A 22,307-nucleotide genomic window follows, 5' to 3' on the forward strand; every position below is an offset into this window, starting at 1 on the left:
AGGATTTGAGCGGAAAACGCTCAAAATGTGCAAAAAACTCTAGCTTGGTGTTCAAGCCATAGTATGCACTGGCCAAACAAAATTCATGAAGGGGCGTGGCTATGGTTGTCACAGAGTGCCAGCATTTACTACCACACCATTGATGTCACCACTTTAAGAAAACGGTCATGTGGACCTCACTCCTCAGTCTCCCAAAGACTTCTAGCAATCCTGCTAATAGGGTGCTGAGTACCCTCAGCTGGTGCTGACATCTCTTCAGACCATAGGGCATTCAAGCACCATCAGGACATTTGCAGCAAAGAGCTCCAAGCGCTTTTCCTGTTGCTCTGCATTGCATGAGGTCTGATAAAACATGACTATTTTTAGAAGTGGGTAATTACTGCTGAACTCTTGCTGCTTCTGCTGTCTCAGGCACTGGGGCCTTTTTGAGCCAAGAATCACACATGAAGTCATGTCACCTGCAAAAGTTTGTGCAGCTGGCGACAAAACATTCTGGGCAACTGGTGGACAATCAAAAAAGCACATGCATACAGTATATGTGTTTGATGGTGGCTTTGAAATGCATATGCAATGCACCAAAATGTTCAGGTAGGAGTTGTGCTGAGAGAATAAGAAAATACAAAAAAAAAAAATCTCAAAAAATTAACTAGAAAAGATGTAATGGTTTCAGATGGTGAACTTCTTTTAGTGAAAACTAAACACACCTCACCAAGTGTGAATTGCTAAGACTGGATACATTTAGGACTGATGATGCAAGCAGTGGACTAGCTTCAAGGTCACCAAGCCATTTCCTTCATGTGTGTGCCTTGAAGGCACATACAGGTAATATCACAAATGGTAATGGCACATTTAAGCTACATGAGAATCAGCCTCTGTAAAGTTCTCATCCCACCATAGATAGGATAGTACAGAACCGGGATCTGGGACCTTCTGTAACAAAGCCACTGCTAAGCTACAGTGCTTCCCTCAGACCCAGATGCTTGGAGAACTTCATCCCAAAAAGAGGCTTTGGACCTGCAGGAAACCCCAGTACACTTGAAGAACCATGTTAAGCAGCCCAGCTCGCCCAGACATTTCACCTTGGGCATTGGACAAGCCTGTACATTGCTTCAAAGGATCCAGAATCTTTGCCTTCACTCTCCCTCTCCTCATGAGCTAAGCCAGAGGAGGGTCCAGTGGGAGAACTGGTGGAGGAGTACCTGCCAGGCTGCAAAAAGGCCAGAGGTCTAATCAAGGGGAGATGGCATCAGGTGCATCGTGATGGAACAGGCTCTACTTGCATAAAACCACTTGGGGTGCTTCCAGACAGATATTTATGGCAGAATCAGTGTTACTTTGGCACAGAAGTTTTTTTGCACTGTCCACATGACAACAAAATGCCAGTGCGCGGCATTTAAACATAATAATAATATGGGTTTCTGTTTTATCACAGAGAATCCGTCAATTAAAAAAATGTCTTCTACATCTGCAGTCACTGCTGGCATGGAAGTTTGCTAGTGCATTTGGGGGAGAGGGCAGAGTCTGACTTATCTGTTGTGGCATTTCGTGGGCAGTCTCTGTCACTTTGCCTCTACATCCATTTGCTCCTCACCTGAGCATTTGCTCCTCACCCAGCTATTTTGTTTCTGGCGATTTAAATGATACGGACATACTGGGTACCTATTTCCACATGCTGAGGCATGCTGGAATTTCAACAGGCCAGTTTGGAGGAGCTATTCTCTGAAGAGCTAAATACATGTGGGAAATTTCCATGGAGACGGCGGGTGGCATTCAACTAAGAACAGAGTCACAAAATTAATGAACTACCTTAATCATGTTCATTAGTTTTAATAGGTCTACTTCCTATAAATCACAGCATATACATCGGTTCCCTGGGAAGAGAAGATTGCTTGTTAAAGCACCCTGGTAACTGTGGCTCTATCAGGGGAATTGGGGGTGGGTTGCCTTCTAACAGCTCTCAGCACCCTTAATAAACTACCAAGAGCCTTCTTGGTGGGTGCTCCCGAAGTTTGAACTCCCTCCCTAGAGAAGCTAGACTGACTCCCTCCTTGTTGTTCTTCCGCCGGCAGGTGAAGATTTTCTTGTTCCAACAGGCTTTTAGGAACTGACTGCTTTGAATTAAAGCACTGCTGTTGTGCTGGTTTCATTGTACAGGCAGTGACCATTTCACACAAGGGTTCCGTTCCTTGCCCCCATGCATATATTAGCATCCCCCATCCCGGTCCACGCCTCCCCACACGATTCTACCTTCTTCTGGGTCCAAAAGGACCCACATGGCGGCAATAGCACGTCACAATTTGACAAGCCTAAAATGGTCTCCACCTGAACTTACTGGCATGTTTTAAACAAATTTTATATATGAATATAGTTTTAATTCTATCAATATTTAATTGTAACTTAATTATTGGTTTTTCTGTGTTTTTAAAGATTCTTGTTTTTATCAGTAAGCCGCCTTGAATCACGTCAGGAAAAAGGCAGGGTATAAATTAACAACAACAGCAGCAGCAGCAGCAAAAACAATACAGTTCCAAGGATTCTTTGGGTGGAACTATGACTGTTTAAGGAAGTACGGTGGTGCCTCGCAAGACGAAATTAATTCGTTCCGCGAGTTTTTTCACCTAGCGAATTTTTCGTCTTGCGAAGCACGGTGTCGGAAAAGTTTTGGAAAAGCTTCAAAAATCACCAAAAAAATCTCAAAAAAGGCTACCACACCGCGTTCTATGAGTTGCTCCTCGAAGTCAAGTCGCAACTGTATTAACGGTGTTAAGAAAAAGGAAACAAACTTGCAAGACGTTTTCGTCTTGCGAAGCAAGCCCATAGGGAAATTCGTCTTGCGAAGGAGCTCAAAAATTGCAAAACCCTTTCGTCTAGCGAGTTTTTCGTCTTGCGAGGCATTCGTCTTGCGGGGCACCACTGTATCACAGTGTTTTAGTGTTGTATTGTATTCAGATGATCAAATTACAAATATAATAAGGATTAGGGAAGGCAGGCAGCAAGATGATAGATGTAGAGAAAAGTGGAACATATTTCATATCAACTGGAATGAAAGGATACAGGAAGGAGACAATAGATCCATATAAGCTATTGGGGAAGATAAAGACTTAAATATATCCAAGATCAAGTTGTCTACAAAATGTGCTTGGTCTGAGTAATTTCTTTTTAGTGCTGTGATTAGATTACAAACTAAATTGGAATGAATGAGCAGCTTGCGTTGAATAATGCTGAATTTCTCTGAACAGTGTGCATTTAATATTTATAAAACATTTGTTTATCTGCAGATAGATGCATTCAGGCTTCAGTTTTGTATTCAATAATTATACTACTAAAATGTGCATATTTTAGTTTTATTCTTAAGGAAAGCAAAGAACCTTTCACGTCAGGAAAACATATATTTTTGTGTTTTAAAAAACACAAACAAAAATATACACTACCTAACGTCAAAGAGTTAATTTGGTATGATACGAACACAACCTCTTATTGTCTTAGAAAAAGAAAAGTGTGGGGGAAGAACAGCGGAGTTGTGTTCTGATGCAAAAACCTAGAAGATCACATTGCTTCCGATAACTTGACAAGAAAGTAAACTAATAGCAGCTGGTTTTACTCCAGGGAGACAGAGATTGTCAGATGGGCCTCTCACTTGACACCGTTTCAAGCTGCATATGTGTTTAACATGAGGAAGCCAGTATTCCTTCGGGTAGGTGGGAGCCAACACAAGCTCTGCAAAATTAAACTGAGCATTTGTGCTGTCCAGATTTTATCCTAGCAAGCTTACTTAGTGCATGTAGTACAATAGACAGTGGAAAGGGCAAAATGGGAGGAATAATAATAATAATAATAATAATAATAATAATAATAATAAATGAACTAGGAGAGCAGAATTAGGAGTTATTTTGAAGACTTCTGCAAGGTATTCAAAGGAATGTGAAGGGTAGCTTTATTAATGTAAGTGAAAGTTGCACTTTAGACAGGTATACTTAAAACTAATAATTATTCTGCGGCCATAGCCACGGTATGAAAGCTTGCTTGTGGGAATGTTTCTATGTTTTTTAAAAGCACTTCAAACGATCGTTCATTATACAACACAGCATAATGCATAGAGTCCTTTATAAAAGTTGATGTAGAAGAACAAAATATTTCCCGATCAAATTAGACGTATTAACTGCCTCCAAACATACACTGTCCAAATACTGCAAAGTTTGTTAAACTGTTCAGAAAGTCTTATGCATGTTCTTCAGCCTCAAGAAAGGACTAGTTTCACAAAAGAAACCAGCAGTCTACTGTACATTTTTTTAAGAATTGCAAAAGCATTTTCACAGTCTATTTGTCTTAGCAACAACCCTGTAAGGTAGACCACTGTTCCGATTTTTTTGTTTTTTGTTTTCACTAAAGATAATCAAAATGGTCAGGCAACAATTTGCCCAAGACCACCCAGCAAAAAACAAAAAGCACAACCCCAAAACCCCACACAGCTAAAAAAGTCCCGAATCCATGATTACTCTACCTGCTAAGTTGGGGGGGGGGGGCGGAGCAACTTACTCTCTCACAATACCTACTTTTAAATGAAATTTAACTTACAGGTCCTGTGCTGCTGATGTCTGGTGTCAGCTTCCTGGCAAAATTCACCTAGTTCAGAATTCTATTTCTAAGGCATCCAGATAATTGCTTCTAGAATCTCACAAATAAGTCATCAACCAAACTGCCATCCTCATTTGCCCTCAGGCTCTCCTACCCAGAGGTTTACACAGAATAGCCTTCTGCAACCTGGTGCCCTCCAGATGTTAATGCAATAATGTAACATCCTTGTGGGCTCAGATTGGAAGCTCAGGTATTCTGGCATCACTGGTGGCCAAGCAGAGGCCTGTGGGAAATTAATGAGGAGGACCTCAGTGCAACAACACTCTTCCCCACTTGTAATTCTCAGCAACAGGTCTACAGAGGCATACCACCTCTGATACTGGAGCTAATATATAGAGGTCATGACTAGTAGTCACTGGTAGTCCTTGTCCTCCATCAGGCATCCCCAAACTCGGCCCGCCAGCTGTTTTGGGACTACAACTCCCATCATCCCTACTAACAGGACCAGTGGTCAGGGATGATGGGAATTGTAGTCCCAAAACAGCTGGAGGGCAGAGTTTGGGGGTGCCTGTCCTCTATGAATATACGCCTTTTTAAACCATCCAAGTTGGTGGCCCTTGCCAACATGGGCCTGTGGTAGAAAATTCCACCATGTAACCCAGACAAATACGTTCTTCTGTCTGTCCTGACTCTCTCAACATTCAAATTTATTAGATGACTCTAGTTGTGAGAGGGGCAAGAAAAACTTCTCTATCCACTTTCTCCAAACCATGCATAATTCTTTATTCTGTGTTTGTTTCAGTTGCTCTTGTCTGGGCCTTATCCAGATGCACAATATGCTTTCTGAGAGCAAACCCAAATTGTGCACAGTATTCCAAGCGTGTCCAACATTTGTTTAACATCATTGTGATACTGGCAGTTTTATTATCAATCCGTTTCCTAATTATTCCTTACCTGGGCTTCACCCTTTTCACAGCTGCCGCACACTGGGTCACAATCTTCATCAAGCTAACTATGAATCTAAGATCTTATTCCTAGTCACTCACCACCAGTTCAGACTCCATAGGCGTATACGTGGATTTTATTTTCTGCAATAGTATGTGTCACTTTGCACTTGCTTGCATTGAATAACATTTGCTAATTTAATTACCATTCAGGCACTTTGAAAAGATTCTTTCAGAGCTCTTCGCAATGCCCTTCTGTTCTTACCTCCAGTACAACTGAGTGTCATCAGTAAACTTGGCTGCCAAGCAGCTCAACCCAAACTAATTTATGAGCAACTTAAAAAGCGCTGGTCCCAATATGAATCCTTGAGGGACCTCACTTCTTAAAAGCCTCCACTGTGAGAACTGCTCATTGATCCCTACTCTCTACTTTTTCTTAAACAAGTTAGTGGTTAAAATTACTGATGTATAAGAGGACCTGTTCTTCCCCACCAACCCACTCAATGACTGCTAAGCTTATCAGGAGTCTTGCAGGGTGGTGATTAATCAACAGTTTTTCAAAGTTTAAATACACAGTGTTGACTGGATCACCTCTACTTATAGGCTTGTCAACACTCTCAAAAGAAGTGTTCAGTGTTTCTCAAGCTTGAGTCTCCAGCTATTGTTATGACTACAATTCCCACCATCCCTGACCACTGGTCCAGCTAGCAACAGATGATGGAAGGTTATACCTGTACTCCAACAAAAGCTGAGAACCTAAGTTTGAGAAACTCTTGTTAGCTAGACAGAACCTAGCCTTACAGCTGGAGCAGATTTAGGGTTGTACACTGATCCAAGGGGACGCCATTTCAAAGCAGGGTGAGCTAGGTGCTGGGCTATGGGTAGGACACGTGAGGCTCTAACAGGGTCCTAGAGTCCTTCTGCTTCGGTTCCAAAGCCTAGCTAGCACTTTCCCAGCTTGGGGAAGGAGATGGGAGGGTTCTAGGTCCCTGCCAGAGTCTTTGTGCCTCCTTCACAAAGCCAGGTACCTCCTTACCCACCTTTGGGAAAGTAGCGCAAGGACTGGGATAGGGTGGAGGAATGCCAAATTTTGCCCTTGTGCAGGGCACCATAGTACCCAAGTCTGCCACTGCTTGCAGAAGCCATGCCGGTTCCTCTCTATGTGCTATAATTCTACCATCAATAATGCTTTCTATCTGGTTAGGTGGGGCCAAGTGCCCTGCTTGGTCATCTTACCCATTTCCATTCCCCCCCCCCATTCAAGCTGAATTGCTAACTTTATGCCTGACTTTGAAATCAGAAGACCTAGAAAACCTGAATAATCTTTTTTCTTTTTTAGTGGATGTGCCTTTTGAGTTTGCATGTTGCCGCTGCCGAACCCAGCATCAGACATGCCCTTGTTCCTCTCCTTAAAACATATGCTTGGAAACAAAGCACTTTAAAAAAAAGAAGAAGAAATAAAACAAGCATATGTTTGGGTCAAAACAACTAACTTCCATCTGCAATGCAATGTGGCAAAACGTTATCAGGTTTCAAAAGGATGCCTTCCAGCGGCCTTCTGCTTCTTTTTAAAGTACTGAGCACCTCCCAAATCATCATAGCCATAACCCCAATTACTGCTTTTCAATGTGAAAAGAGTCTGCCCTTTGGCAGTCTCTGAAATCCAGCCAAACCATGTTTGACTTTTACATGCTTGGAAATGGCTTTTTGCCTAGTCCAAAATAAACACCACATAAAACCTCAACAATTGCTGGAGGGCATTCGCTAAACATGATGGGTTATCCATCCACTACTTTAAAAGTTCAGCAAAGGAATATGAACACAGCTATAAGTTTGCCTTCACATTGTCTACTACATCCCCATTGTATTCTGGGGATTCTGGCTTGGCCCAGGCCATTTGGTTATCACATTTTAAAAAGTCATGGCATCCACCTAGAGCAGGGGTTGGCAAGGTTTACCTCGCCTGGGCCTGTTCACTCCACTGGAGATCTCTCAGTGGGCCAGATTGCACATGCAATTTCCGGCACTGCGGAAGTGAGTCCCCACGCCACACTGGTTTAGCGCAATGGGTGGGGACTCGCAGAGCAGGTGGCTCGGTTTGGGGGCAGCTCGTGGGCTGGTTAAATGACCCCCGTGAGCCGCTTGTGGCCCATGGGTCGTACATTGCCAACCCCTGACCTAGAGCCTTAACATTTAAAAATGAAGCTCGAAGCTGTCCCAAAGGAGCAACTGGTAGTGCAGAACTTTGACTGCTGGGGACCTAGGTGTAACTCTCACACAAGGCAACGTATGGAAAGTGTGGTCAGACTGTGAACCCTTGATTTAACCTTTCCCCTCTAGGCAGGCCTGTGGAACTTGTGGCGCTCCAGATGTTGCTAGGGGACAAATCCCATCAACTGCAATCATTGGCCACCCTAGCTGATGCTGATGGGAGCTTAAATCCAACAACATATGGAGGGCCACAGGTTTCCACATTTGTAGCCTACTTGCTACTGGGATTTCCCAGTGAACCCGGGGAACTTTAGAATGAGGTCTGGGTGTATATGCAATAGGAGAGAGATGGTTATCATGTAGTGAAAATTCCTTGAGGGTTGGATATATATATATTTTAAGAGCCCCAGAACCTGATAAGACAATTGAAATTAAAAGAGAGTTTCTTAATAGTTTTGTGGAAGCACATATATCCATTTCCACATTGTCCTGAGTAGTGTTGTACAACTGTTGTTACACAGAAATCAAGATCTCGCAACAACAGATATAGAAAATGGCATTTTAAGGCATTACCAAAATCTCATGATTAACCCACCTTTCCTGAGCTTTCTTTAAGAAAATGCTTAAGGCAGATTTAAACAATGCATGTACATTTTCATTAAATGGTAGCTCTTGAAGCTTAAATGATAGCACCCAAATTAGCATCCAAATTCAAACTAAACAGCAGCAGTAGAATGGAAGAAATAAGCAGCAATGTCAAGAACTTCTAGTATCTAACCACAACATCAGAGGTGGAAATCTAAAAAGTCTCATATTTACAACACAGTGATATCACTATAACAGTTACAGCTTCCCCCAAAGAATCCAGGGAAATGTAGTTTTGTAAGGGTGCCAAGAGTTGTAGAAGTCTCTTATTCCCCTCACAGAGCTGCCATTTCCAGAGTTCCAGGCAAAGAGGGACTAAATGTTAAAAATATATTGCATTGCTTTAAATGTATGGTGCAGGTGTGGCCCAAGTTTCAGAACCAAAAGGTCCTTAACCCTTGTCATGAAAGGATTTCAGAACCAAAACACAACAGAAGAGGCTCGTCTGTGCTGTATTTGCAGATCTAGGGTGAATGCAGCTGTGGCCCACCATGGTTCAGCTCTGCCCAGACCTCAAACATGATGTGGAGCAAGATCTGCCCAGAAGACTCTGCCAATAACTCTGAAACCATGGGATTTGGGTTTCCCTACCCCAGGAATGGAGGTCCCCACACCATCTACCTGGGCTTCTAGCTGACTCTTGTACTGCCCCCTCAGAGTACAAACACATTCTAGCCGACAAAAACACTCAGGGTGCAAATCAGGACCAGTGAGTGGTGTGGTCTGGGGACAGTCCCAAGGGCCAGACAAAAACACCTGGAGGGCCAAATCTGGCTCTCGGACAAGAGATTCCCCATCCGAGTCCTAGGGCCATAGCAGGAGCAGAGAAGACAATGGGCCAGGCAGATCAAGGGCTGATTGAGCCAGGACGGGGCACCAGCCTTCTGGACCTGAGGAAACATACATCGCCCTTCACACCAAGCCTTGAGCCAGGTCTTGGCCATTCTGCAAGGTTCCCAGCATCTGCGGCTTTACTTTCCCTAGCACAGTACTGCTATGCGCCACCTCAATCTCCAAGCGGTGCAAGATTCCAAGGGTTGCAGGTGTGCCTTAACCCAGAGTCTGTATTCACTTTTGAACAAGGGGACACAGTCTTTATGGTGTCTTTATGATATATGGTTTGTTTACACATATTTACAAACATAGCCTCCTGTGGGAGGGTGGTTCCAAGCATCTCTTCCCAAGCAGCGCCAGCTTCTTCCAAAGGCAGCAGCATCCCTGCCTTGCAGCTTGCCTCCCCAACCCCATCCCATCCCAAGAAAAGCCACATCTCACGTGTTCTCACCTTGCTATCCTAAGCCCTGGTTTTAGGAGAGAGGCCCTGCTCATCTGTATTCTCACACCTAGTTATTTGATGCTTTGTTGTGCTCAGACTCCCCAGGCTCTCACCTCAAAGAAAATTAGGCTGACTCCATTACCTTTGAACCCATGTTGATTTCACAGAATTAAGGGTGTCTGTCCAGCACACAGGGTCTGACTTAATTAGCCATCACACATGCTAATTAAAGGATTAGCAGGGACTATCACACAGTTTAAACAAATCTATGACAAAACAATAGCTTCATTGTTTAGCCATTGTTAACATTGCCCTGCTTGCCATCAACAAAGTTATTTACCGAGTGGGAATTTACCTTGGTATGCCTGGAACTACATGGAACAACTATTTCTGTCTCTCTATCTCTCAAGCTTCACCCACCCCAGTTTGGTCATTTGCATTATCCTGCTAATGACCAGAAATATATATACAGTATATGTATCAAGTGAAGTAGGGGAGGTACCTTCTTTTTTCTTTTTCCTTTCTCCTCCTGTGATGAGGCTGCATTTTAATGTTTCAATATTTTAATGTTGTATTTTAATCTTGTTTTTAAGTTGTATTCATTCAACTTGTTTTTATTATTGCTTTTTAGCCGCCCTGAGCCCAGCCTTGGCTGGGTAGGGTGGGGTATAAATAAAAATAATAATTATTATTATTACTATTATTATTATTATTATTACCTTAGAGCTATTCCTATCCTTGGGCAGAGTGAGGAAGCCACTGCAGCTGGTGGTTTTGAGTACAGTGGTGCCCCGCAAGACGAATGCCTCGCAAGATGGAAAACCCGCTAGACGAAAGGGTTTTCCGTTTTTGAGCTGCTTCGCAAGACGATTTTCCCTATGGGCTTGGTTTGCAAGACGAAAACGTCTTGCGAGTGTTCCTTTTTTTTCTGCTCCCCCCCCTTTTCTAAGCCGCTAAGCCTTTAATAGCCGCTAATCCGCTAAACCGCTAATAGCGCTAATCCGCTAATAGGGTTGCTTCGCAAGATGAAAAAACCGCTAGACGAAAAGACTCTCCGAACGGATTAATTTCGTCTTGCGAGGCACCACTGTACCATGAAAGGGCAACAAAAGGTTACAGATTTAAATTTTTTACTTGCAGTGAGGGGTACCTGTGGGATTTCTCAGGTTCAAATTCCCACTCAGCCACAAAGCTCACTAGCTGGCCTTGGGTCAGTTGCTATTACTTGGCTCAAGCTACCTTGCAGGGTTGTTGCAATGATAAAAAAAAATTGAAGAAAAGGGGTTGTATTTGCTGCTTTGAATTCCTTAACTGAAAAGGTGGGGTGCATAGAAATAAATAACTTGACCAGTCCTGAGTACTGTGACCCTTGACCAGAGGCAGGGGAGGGGGAGGTTGCTTCTCCAGAAAGGAAATGTCTCTAAGTTGCCTTTATCATCCTTAATCTTCCCTGGAAACCCAATGTGGTGCACAGCCTCAGCTGCTGCGCATGGGAAACAGAACTCTGAATGTTGTGGAATTAGCCCTTAAGCCTGAGTGAGTTTGTCAAATGAGATTTAGTACCAGGCTGATCACATTATATTGCCCCTCTGCATCTCAGGAACAATAAAGATTATGGGTTTAAGTCTGTAAATATTTATTGGTGTGTGTTTTAAGTGGCTCTTCTGGACCCTAAGCCATGTCTTGAAAAGGACTGAGGAAACATGGGCGACCACACCCAACAGAAGGAACAGAAACCATACTTAAAAGGTGTGACTGGCAGTTTGCCTCCCAGAAGGAAAACTGGAATCTGTGCCAAATGCCTTAGCTAATCATTTGTTAGGGTTTTTATTTTTTGTTAAGTCATTGTTCTGCTGGGTCATTTCACTGGGCAAAACATTCATCCAGTCAGAATATCAGGACTACTTCCAGAGAATATTTTTAAAGTACAGTGGTACTTCGGGTTACAGATGCTTCAGGTTACAGACTCTGCTAACCCAGAAATAGTACCTCGGGTTAAGAACCTTGCTTCAGGGTGAGAACAGATATCGTGCTCCGGTGGTGTGGTGGCAGCGAGAGGCCCCATTAGCTAAAGTGGTACCTCAGGTTAAGAACAGTTTCAGGTTAAGAACGGACCTCGGGAACGAATTAAGTTCTTAACCAGAGGTACCACTGTATGGGGGCAGGGCGAGAGATCACCACCAATAGTAAATACCATGTTCAAAGGAGCAGAAACTACACTAGAGGCTGCTAACTGAGGGGAAATGTTGCTGCTGGTACTTCTGTGAAACCCTGAAAGGTCTATATCCCCTCTAAATCCACAGGGCATAAGAATCAGTGCTTTGTACTGCCTCAGCCTCTCCTACACTGAACACATCTCCTTAAAAATGCCCATGTGGCGCTTGGTGCCAAGACTGAGTGCCTACCCTCCCTATCCAGAGCAGAGGTGCAAAGAACTTTGCTCTGTGAGTGACTGCACTGGTGACCCTTTATCCCTATTGATGGGACAGCTGTGTCATGGCTGCGCCATTTTGTGCTTGGATTTCCCCACTATTTTAGATGCAGCAATCATTTGGCATTATGCCAAAATCCAATAGCGGCCATTTCTTTGTTTTGTCACACCCTTACAGTGTTCAATGCCACCACCACCACCCTTCCCATGGCAGTCATTATGTGACTGCTGTCCACGGAATGTTCTCAAATTTCCAAATGTGTCCATAGGCACAAAAAGGTTGGTGATGCCTGAACTAGACAATAACTACCCCCACCCCCCAAAATGTGCTCGTTTATCCTCAACTGCTTCACATTTGTTTATTTGGTTTGCACCATACCTCGCTGTTTGGGAAAAGTATTCTTTGCACGTTGTCCAGTCGTTAGAGGTGGCATTTTGTTTGTACTGAAAGACTAATGTTTGTCATTACAAACAAACATCATCAGCTGCATGCAGTTGACTAGAGGCACCTGGCTTTGTAGTATGAAATGGGACTCACATATGAAAGGTTGCCCAGGCTATAGATTCCTATATAAAGGTAAAAGGACCCCTGACCGTTAGGTCCAGTTGTGGATGACTCTGTGGTTGCGGTGCTCATCTCACTTTACTGGCCGAGGGAGCCGGTGTACAGCTTCCGGGTCATGTGGCCAGCATGACTAAGGCAAACCAGAGCAGCGCACAGATATATACCCTACGTCATATCCTTTATGATTATTACAAATAAGCACCACCAATTGCCCATGGCAGAGTCCATGCACATGGATGCTAGCACGCACTTGCTATAGCACTCAAAGCCACTGTCAGTGTCTTGAGGTGTTAAAAGTACAGTGGTGCCCCGCAAGACGAATGCCTCGCAAGACGAAAAACTCACTAGACGAAAGGGTTTTTCGGTTTTGCATTGCTTTGCCAGACGAATTTCCCTATGGTCTTGCTTCGCAAGACGAAAACGTCTTGCGTTTTTTTTAAAAGCCGCTTGAAGAGGCACAGTTGCAACGGACCGTGCTTCGCAAGACGAAAAACATCGCAAGACGAAAAGACTCGCGGAACGAATTATTTTCGTCTTGTGAGGCACCACTGTAATCTCTGCTGTGGGATCCCTTTTGTTGTGTGAAGTCTACCCCCCTGAGGAGGGGGTAACATAATAGCCTATATAAAAGCCTAAGCTGCATGACCTATATATGAATCACATTATCAGCAGGCTGCATAAAAGGAAAGGTTTTTTAAAAACAACAACAACAACAAAACACACATGCTGTTCCCATGCTCTTGTTATACCATAAACTCTATTCAAGTGGTCCAAAAATGTGTACAAGTTTTCCTTCCAAATTCGAAAGAGAATTGGGTCCAGGGGCCCATAAAGTTTGATATAGCTTGATGGTCACTCATTATTTATGGAACCAACCCCTCCATTAAAGTCCTTTGATGAGCACACAGGGCAGAGTCTTTGCTCTCATTTCTTGATGGGTTTTAGACAAAGAAAGCAAAATCAGGAATCCATCCAAATTTGCACTTTGTGTTGGGAGAGATCTCAGAAGCAATGACAGAGATTCACACAACTTATCCAAATTCCAGTATTAACTAGGCAAAAAGAGCCTCTCCACTCCAGAGACCTCTGCATTTGGCATAGAATTTGGGAGAGGGATGGGTTTCTCTTTCCCTTTAAACTGGGCTCTTGGAAAAAGTAAAAGCAGTTCCAATTCAGGAATGAAGAACCTTTGGGCCTCCAGGTGTTGCTGAACTACAACTGCCATCCCCTAGCAAGCATGACTAATGGTCAGGGATGATGGAAGTTGCAGTTTAGCAACATCTGGATGGCAGGTGGTCAAAGTTCCCCACACTGGCCACAGGCCACTGCAAATATAATACAATGTCTTATTAACACAGACATACACACAACATGAATATACATGCTGTTTAAAATGCAATCAAAAATTAAACTAAACGTTGAAACTTTCTGGGGTTACTCTTACATTTAGCTTGTTCAACTAACAAGGCACCTTTACAAACCACTGACATTGGGTTCAGAAACAGCTCAATTCTCCCAATTCGCAGAAATGGCAAAATCAACAAATTCCGCTGTACTATACTTTGAACAGAATTCAGAGGAAAACTTTACATTAGCGATCTGGGGCAGGAGCAGTCACCATGGGGAACTGAATTTATGAGGCTCTCCATAAGGAAAGACCCTGATCTTAGGCTGCCACCTAAGATCAAAATTTGACTGATTCCCCAAGCATTTCCAAATGGCAATGGAAGGAGCCATTTTCTTTGGATTTGTTTTTCAATTACCGTAGTTTTATTATTGGTGTTATGCACATGCAACCACAAACATGGTTGGTGTTGAAGACCAGGAATGAGGAACCTGTGGCCCTGAAGATATTTCTGGATTACAACACTCATGTAGGGATGGGAGAATCTGACAACTCTGTTTCTCTTCCGTTTCTTGTTTTCCCATTCTTAAGTTCAGTTCTCTGCATTTCTACATCAACTGTTAATTTTTTAAAAAAAGTTCTCATGAAAAGTTCTCATTTTAGTATAAATTTCTCCCAATATACACGTTTTTGCAATCACATTTCCTTAATACAACACAATTTTCACCAATTCACCAATATAGGCATGCTTATGCACTTTACCACAGTATATGCACTTTTTAATGCATTACTTGACTGGAGAACTGCACTGCAAAACTCAAAAAGTTTTGCAAAGTTTCAAAGATTTCTTTGATCACATCCCCATCATACATTTTAAGACATTCTTGCACCAAGATGTCAACATTTTAGTGTGAATTTTCCCTAACAAAACTAATCTCTGCCATGATTTTTGAGATCAAGTGTTAGCAATAATTGTCACCATAAGAAAAATACCTACACCGTAAGCTAAAGGTACCCCTGCCTGTACGGGCCAGTCTTGACAGACTCTAGGGTTGTGCGCTCATCTCACTCTAGAAGCCGGGAGCCAGCGCTGTCCGCAGACACTTCCAGGTCATGCGGCCAGCGTGACGAAGCTACTCTGGCAAGCCAGAGCTGCACACGGAAACGCCGTTTACCTTCCCGCTAGTAAGCGGTCCCTATTTATCTACTTGCATCCGAGGGTGCTTTCGAACTGCTAGGTTGGCAGGCGCTGGGACCGAGCAACGGGAATGCACCCCGCCGCGGGGATTCGAACTGCTGACCATACGATCGGCAAGTCCTAGGCGCTGAGGTTTTACCCACAGCGCCACCTGCGTCCACCGTAAGTTCCTTCTTGCTAAAAGCAATATTTTAGCAATGACGCTTATAGCCATGCACAGGGCCAGCAAACCCGCGAGGCAAAGTGAGACGGCTAACTCAAGGGGCACAAGTGCAGTAGATCCTGATGTAGATCTATATTCAGGGCCGGCCCACCCATGAGACAAGGTGAGGCAACTGACTCAGGCGGCAGGATTCACCAGGCAGCATATCCTGATGTCAAAATCCCACCCCCTTGCTCCTGATGTAGATCTTCCCTTACTTCTTTTTCCATGGCAAGGAGAGAGGTGCCATTTTGTGGTTCACCTCAGGTGCCAAAATGTCTTAGGCCAGTCCTGTGTCAACCAGATGTCAATAGGAAGACCACAAACAGGATCTGAGTGCAAAATTATTCTCGCCACTGGCATTTCACAGCAGCTGGTATTCAGAGTCATCATAGCTAGTAGCCACTGACAACCTTATCTTCTTACGAATTTGTCTAATCCTCTTTCAAATCCATCCATCTTGGTGGCCATCCCTACATCATGTGGGAGCAAATCCCATAGTTAAACTGGGTGCTGTGAGAAGTAGTTTCTTTTGCTTGTCCTGAATTTTCCAACATCCAGCTTCACTTTATGTCTCCGTGTATTATTAAAGGTAAAGGGACCCCTGACCATTAGGTCCAGTCGTGACTGACTCTGGGGTTGTGGCGCTCATCTCGCTTTATTGGCCGAGGGAGCCAGCGTACAGCTTCCGGGTCATGTGGCCGGCATGACTAAGCCGCTTCTGGCGAACCAGAGCAGTGCGCAGAAACGCCGTTTACCTTCCCGCCGGAGCGGTACCTATTTATCTACTTGCACTTTGACGTGCTTTCGAACTGCTAGGTTGGCAGAAGCAGGGACCGAGAAACGGGAGCTCACCCCATTGCGGGGATTCGAACCGCCAACTTTCTGATCAGCAAGTCCTAGGCTCTGTGGTTTAACCCACAGCGCCACCCGCGTCCCCCATGTATTACTGGGCAGGTGGCAAAGTTCACAAACTGGAACACCGACTTCTGGGTTTGCAGCATTTTATTTCCAATTTGTTTATAAGCTAAGGTGTTCTAAAACCACTGTACTCATTTTCCCCCATTAACTAAAAAGCACCAAATCTTGTAACGTCCCTACATTTCCCTTTCTGCACCTTTTCCAGTCACGATATAGGCACCAAATGGTTCCTTAAACCAAGGTCACAGTTGCCAAAACAGAATATCTAGTTGACATTTTGGAGTAAGACAGCTCTGAAGTCTTATTTTTCAAATAATGAACTAGCTGTTACTGATTATCAGTTAAACATCTGGCTAGTTCAGATGACAACCTTGAGCTAGGTTAAGAACTTTGGGAACTTAAAAAGTCCCTTGATCCAGGGACAGTCCACACACACATTGGCCTATTCTGGACTGCTCCTGCTCTTACTGCACAGAAAAAGCAGTTTGGTTCCAGAAATTCATGCTGATTGTGCAGATAAAATATAACTAATAGAATTCTACAGGATGTGTTGCTTAGTGTGTGAAAACATTCCAGATCCAATGACCTCCAGATGATGGAAACGTGGAAACGGTGGCACCCAGACATCTTCACTTGGTTGCAAATGGCCAATAGCCAGGTACAAAATGCGCTGGGCGTCTCGTTATTTCCTAACACTGTTTCCAGTCTACAATATTATTTTTTAAGTGGGGCAATCAGAATTGTGCATAGTATGGCAAGTGTGGTCACAACATGTAGGAAGCAGCTGACTGAGTGGTCTTTCACATCAAAACTCAGCGGGGTGGGAGCAGGCAGCAAGAAGAACTGCATTACCAGCGTTTAAATGTTCTAACCATTTAGGCAGGAGTTGATCAGAGATTCAGCTGTTCCAACACAGCTGGGTGGGTGGTCTCCAAGTCACTCTGCTGATGGGTTTCTTTAGATTTAGAAGAAGGTGGATCCTGCTGCTTGGTAAACATCTGAAGTCACAATGCAAGAATAAAGAAACAATCCAAATCCACCTCATAAGTGCTGTAAAAACTGGTGCAACTATTTCACCACTTCCTTATGAGTGTTTGCCACATGCACAGGCTCCCCCCCCCCATATAACTGTACAGTCATTGCGTCAGTTATTCTGCAATATTAACTACAGGAAACTGAACTGTCTGAAGTTTCAGTGTATACTGGATTCTGTCTTGCTACATAAAGGCTGCACCTTAATTTTTGCAAGGTCTGGCTCACACATCACATTAAACTTAACTACTGTGGTTCAAAAGTGAGCTTCCCCTGCACCCCTGGTGAGAGTTAAGCCACTGTTTGGCTTAGCATTAAGTCCAAACCCAGGCTCTTTTATTATTTTTCTCCAAGACAATGAGCTATAACCAAGGTTTGCTCTGGGCTTAGGGATCATGGCTTGTTTGTGGGAAAGGACCCATTAGCCAGGTTTCAGATGCAATGACAAGCCAGACCATGGATTACCTCAGCTGCACAGCACTCTCAAATGTTGTTGGTTCCATGATGCAAATGCTAGTAAACTCTGGATTCCAAAATCAGCACTCTTGAGTTCAAATCTCTGTGGATCTGCATTGATTAGACCATTGTCCTGTGACAGCACAAAATTCAGTCCACAGCTTCTATTGTTTAAAAGGTCAGTGGAAAAAAATATGGGAAGCACCTTAATTGCTGTCTATCACAGAAGTTGACGCTACTGGGCAAGATGAACCAACAGTCTGACATTTTTTTACAAAGCAGCTCCTAGGTTGCACTTTGAGAAAGCCTTCACTGGCATACAAAATGGTGCTTTGTGGTTAGAATGGGCCACTCACATGGCAGATCTGCCACAAGTACATTTCAAGTTGAGAATTTCTTTCTTTTTAAAAGCCAGCTCGTCCTGCAGCCCAAGTGTTATAATCATACATTAACAATGTTCTAAATTTTCCAAGCGCTGGGTCCTTATGCACCCGAAATAGCAGAATCCACGCATTAGTGGGAGGTTATAAGAAGGTTCAGAGAACCCCAAGGTTTGAGCTAGTACAAACATCTTCCGTAAACAGAGAAAGGATGAAATAGAACATCCTAAGCAGAATCATTCCGCACTGCAACATTTTGTTGCAGGCTTTATTTTATCATAGTTATATTCAGGTTCTCTGTCATATTATTTGCATTCCATCCTTCCTTCAAAGAGCGGGAGTGGGGCATTGTCGGCCAATTGGTGTCAAAGAGGGACAGAACTTTATGTATGCTACAACAGCAGCAAGAATACTTATCGCAAAGTATTGGAAGACACAAGATCTACCCACTCTGGAAGAATGGCAGATGAAAGTGATGGACTATATGACATTGGCTGAGATGACTGGCAGAATCCGTGATCAGGGGAAAGAGACGGCGGAAGAAGAATGGAGAAAATTTAAAAGATACCTTAAGGACTACTATAAACTTGATGAATGTTAGAATGTCGAGATTTTCAGGGGAAAAAAGGGATACAGTGACATAAGATCAGATTATAGAAAAGATTAAGATGACAGAGGTTGGAAAGGAATATCTAGAAGTTGCTAAAAAAAAAACTTTGGACATTGGGATGCAGAAAGGGGGGGTATGGGGGAGTCCCGGAAAAGAGGTTTATGAAAAATGCTATGAAACTATACGTGTGTGTATGTCTTTTTAAGTGTTTGTTTTGTCTTTAAAAAATTTTGTAAAACAAATAAAAATTTTATAAAAAAAAAAAAGAGCGGGAGTGGGGACAAATATGGGATTTCCCCACTTTATCCTCCTAACAACCCTGTGAGGTAGGCAGAGACTAGTACTGTACAAAGCTACCCATTGAACTTAGTGGCCAAGCAGAGCTTAGAACCAAGGTACCGTATATACTCGAGTATAAGCCGACCTGAATATAAGCCGAGGCACCTAATTTTAGCACAAAAAACTGGGAAAACTTACTGGCTCAGGTATAAGCCGGTTCACCACACCACAAACCTGGTGGTGGCGGCAACAGCGGAGAAAGAAGAACAAACAGCCAGAAATGGCTCCTTTCGGGCCGCTCATCCCTCCACCACCGCCTCTGCCGCTCGCAAGAGCAGGCATAGGAGCCGCGGGTGAAAAAGGCACAGCGCACAGCAGTGCAGCATCTCTCCCAACCGTGGCTCCTGTGCCTGCCCTTGTGAGAGGCGGGCGGCGGCAGTGGGACCAGTGGCAAGAAAGGGCTCCTTTTGGGCCGCTGCCACCCACCTCACTCGAGTATAAAACGAGGGGGGTTTTTTCAGCATAAAAAATGCGCTGAAAAAGTCGGCTTATACTCGAGTATATATGGTATACTGTGTTCTAAATTATATTGGTACCATATCTACTTCTTAAAGGACCCTCCAATTCCTTGTCCAAACGAAGCTACAGGGGCTACACCTGATTTACACACCTGACAATCAGGCACCTGATTTAGCTTTAATTCTGACACAAGCCATGTCTGGAGAATAACGCACACACACTCCCTTTGAAGGGAGGTCATATAGAAATGTAATAAAAACATGAGCATCCAAGATTGTGGAACTGGATACTGAAAAGGGAAGAAATGAAATAGGAAAGGAACATGGGGGAGGTTAATGCTTAATTTCTATAACAGAGAGGGAAATCTGAGCCTTTGTATTCTGAACAGCAGGACAAGCCTGAAGAGTGGCGTTAAGTGGATTAAACGGATGCTTACCTCCTGGATAATCTCCATGAAATAAAAGTGCTTTTGCCAAAAAGGGAAAAGAATGAGAACTGAAACCCATTCCTTCCCTAGGTACAGTTTTGCCTAACCCCAGGAACATGGAAGTTGGTGGTTGCTACTCGAATGTAAGGGAAAGGCACTCTGTACACGCTAAGATGCACTCACATTATGCCTTCATGCATGCCAGCTAAACAGTTTTGTAGGCAGAAGGTCTGAAGGTGCAGATTAAGCCCTTCCTAGGTAAGCAAAATATGACTTGATGCTGCGACCCATGAATAACCAAATGGAGCAGAAGTCTACCCTGTTTACTCCACTTTTAAGCTTTTCCTAAAGTTATTAGTGAAAAACTTGCTAGGTTGCAAACAAGTTATCTCAGACAAGTACAGTACTTACATGGTTACGTATTTATACCTATATCTGTGACAAATCAACACAATTAAAAAAATTTAAAAGTTGGGGACTGGAAGGACCACCCTAAGCAAGCAGAAGCAGTCTTGAATACTAGGATTCAGTACTGGAGCATGCAAAGTAATCAGTACAGATTAGAGTCCTCCTTCCTCAAGGGTATTTGCAAATAACTTTGAAGACTAAAGAGCACTATCCAAGTATGCTTCACTGGAAGCAAATCCTATTAAAGTCAATGGGAATTAAATTCCAGAAGAGGATCCATGTGTTGCTTTGGCAGCTGTAGACAGCAGCTGCATACCCATTTACCTGGGAGCAAGACAAAATGAAATTAATGGAACTTACTTCTGAGACGTCTATAAACATGTACATAACAATTGCACTGTCAAGAGTTTTGTGGCAACTGAAGAGAAAAACAATCCTACTGCATGTTTTCCCATGAATCAATCCAGTTGTTTTCAGTGGGAAATTACCCACCAGGTAATCAAGCACAGAGATAGTTGCCTTACTGTGGCATCAGCTTTCATAGTCTCAGCTTCTCATACTATGAAAGCTGATGCCACAGTAAGGGCAGGAAGTTGCACTGAGCACAACGGAGCTTGCCTCCGAGTAAGATTGCTTAGGATCATACTCATGTCAGCCTTGAAGATGCCGATAATACACAGGGTTGCCCCACCCCCCACCCCATCATAAAATGGCAGATAAAATAAACCCTGCTAAAGATTGTCCCAAATTGCTTGCTACAATTTGCAGAAGCCACCCAGCCCATATTTTTTGTAAGCGAGCAGAGGAAATAAAAGAAATAAGGAAGGAAAATGGGGAAATGCCCTGAATGTAGGGGCAGTACTGTAGGGGGAAACGGGAGAGAGGGAAGGGAAGGAGCCTGCTGCTGCAACTTTCCTTCAGTACAAAGGGGTGGGGGAAAGTTAGGAAGGAGAACAGCTTCTGGGCGAGGGAGGGGAGCAGGAGCCGCTGGCTTCTCCTTACCGCTGTGGAACCTGATGAAGAAGCGATGAAGACTACGATCACCATCCTGAAGAAGGGCGCAGGCACTTCTTTGCGATGGCAGAACGAGCGCAGGAGGCCAGGAACAGTGTCTCAGCCGAAAGCGAGCGCAGGAGGATGGGGAGAGAGAGAACGCGCGCAGGCGAAGAGGCGCAGCGCCGTGCAGTGTGGAAACACGGAATGCCCCGCCTCCTCCTACGAGCGGCAGCTGCTGCTATTGCTACGCATGGGACCCGCTCGCTGATCATCCAAACCCCGGAAGAAGCTGAGAGGGAGAGCATGTTTGTATCGCAGAATCGAAAGGAAGTGGGGGAAATTGCAGGGGTGATACAATCCGAAGCAGAACTGCGAAGGCTCGCTTATTTCCCGCGCCGGATCTGCTGGGCCTGGGTCATTCATGGGGGGCGGGAAACGCGTTGCTGTTGATTTAGGGGTAAAGCTCTTTTTTTCCGGAACGGGGAAACTATTTTGTTCACTTTCAGCCACAATCCTCAAGCCCCAGAACCTTCAAAGCCGTGCCGAGGCATTTGTTAAAATGAAATGGCTTGCGTTCAAAAATCGCACCGATCAACGTGAAATCGACTTAACGCCAGAGATGCCCCTGCTTCGGGGCGCTTACAATCGGGAAAGTTCGCATTATTAGGTCTAAGGCAGCCTTTTTCAATCTTGGGTTCCCATATGTCGTTAGACTACAACTCCCATCATTCCTAGCTAGCAGGACCAGCAGTCAGCGATGATGGGAGTTGTAGTCCAACAACATCTGGGGAACCAAGGTTGAGAAAGGCTGGTCTAAGGTAATAATGCTTGGCTCTTGGTTTCAAATGCTTTGTTTAAATATAGTTTTAAAATGCCTGAATAAAGGG

At 43.9% G+C, this 22,307-nt stretch overlaps 1 protein-coding gene across 2 annotated transcripts in view; it reads right to left on the bottom strand.

The window, feature by feature from the left end:
• Positions 1–21,696, bottom strand: part of SH3BGRL (SH3 domain binding glutamate rich protein like) — a 42,459-nt gene extending 20,763 nt beyond the window's left edge. Inside the window, exon 1 of one of the 2 annotated variants that reach the window (XR_014521298.1) lies at positions 21,427–21,651. Coding sequence is in view for 1 of the 2 variants with exons in the window: in XM_083484850.1 (XP_083340976.1) it covers positions 21,427–21,471 (45 nt within the window). In the remaining variant the exon portion in view is untranslated. Of the gene's footprint in view, positions 1–21,426 lie in introns of both variants that reach the window. The other variant, XM_083484850.1, reaches the window with a different exon arrangement.
• Positions 21,697–22,307: the final 611 nt, after the last annotated feature.

Source organism: Podarcis liolepis (assembly GCF_965112155.1).
Source record: "Podarcis liolepis genome assembly, chromosome: Z".
Classification (NCBI taxonomy): Eukaryota; Metazoa; Chordata; class Lepidosauria; order Squamata; family Lacertidae; genus Podarcis; species Podarcis liolepis.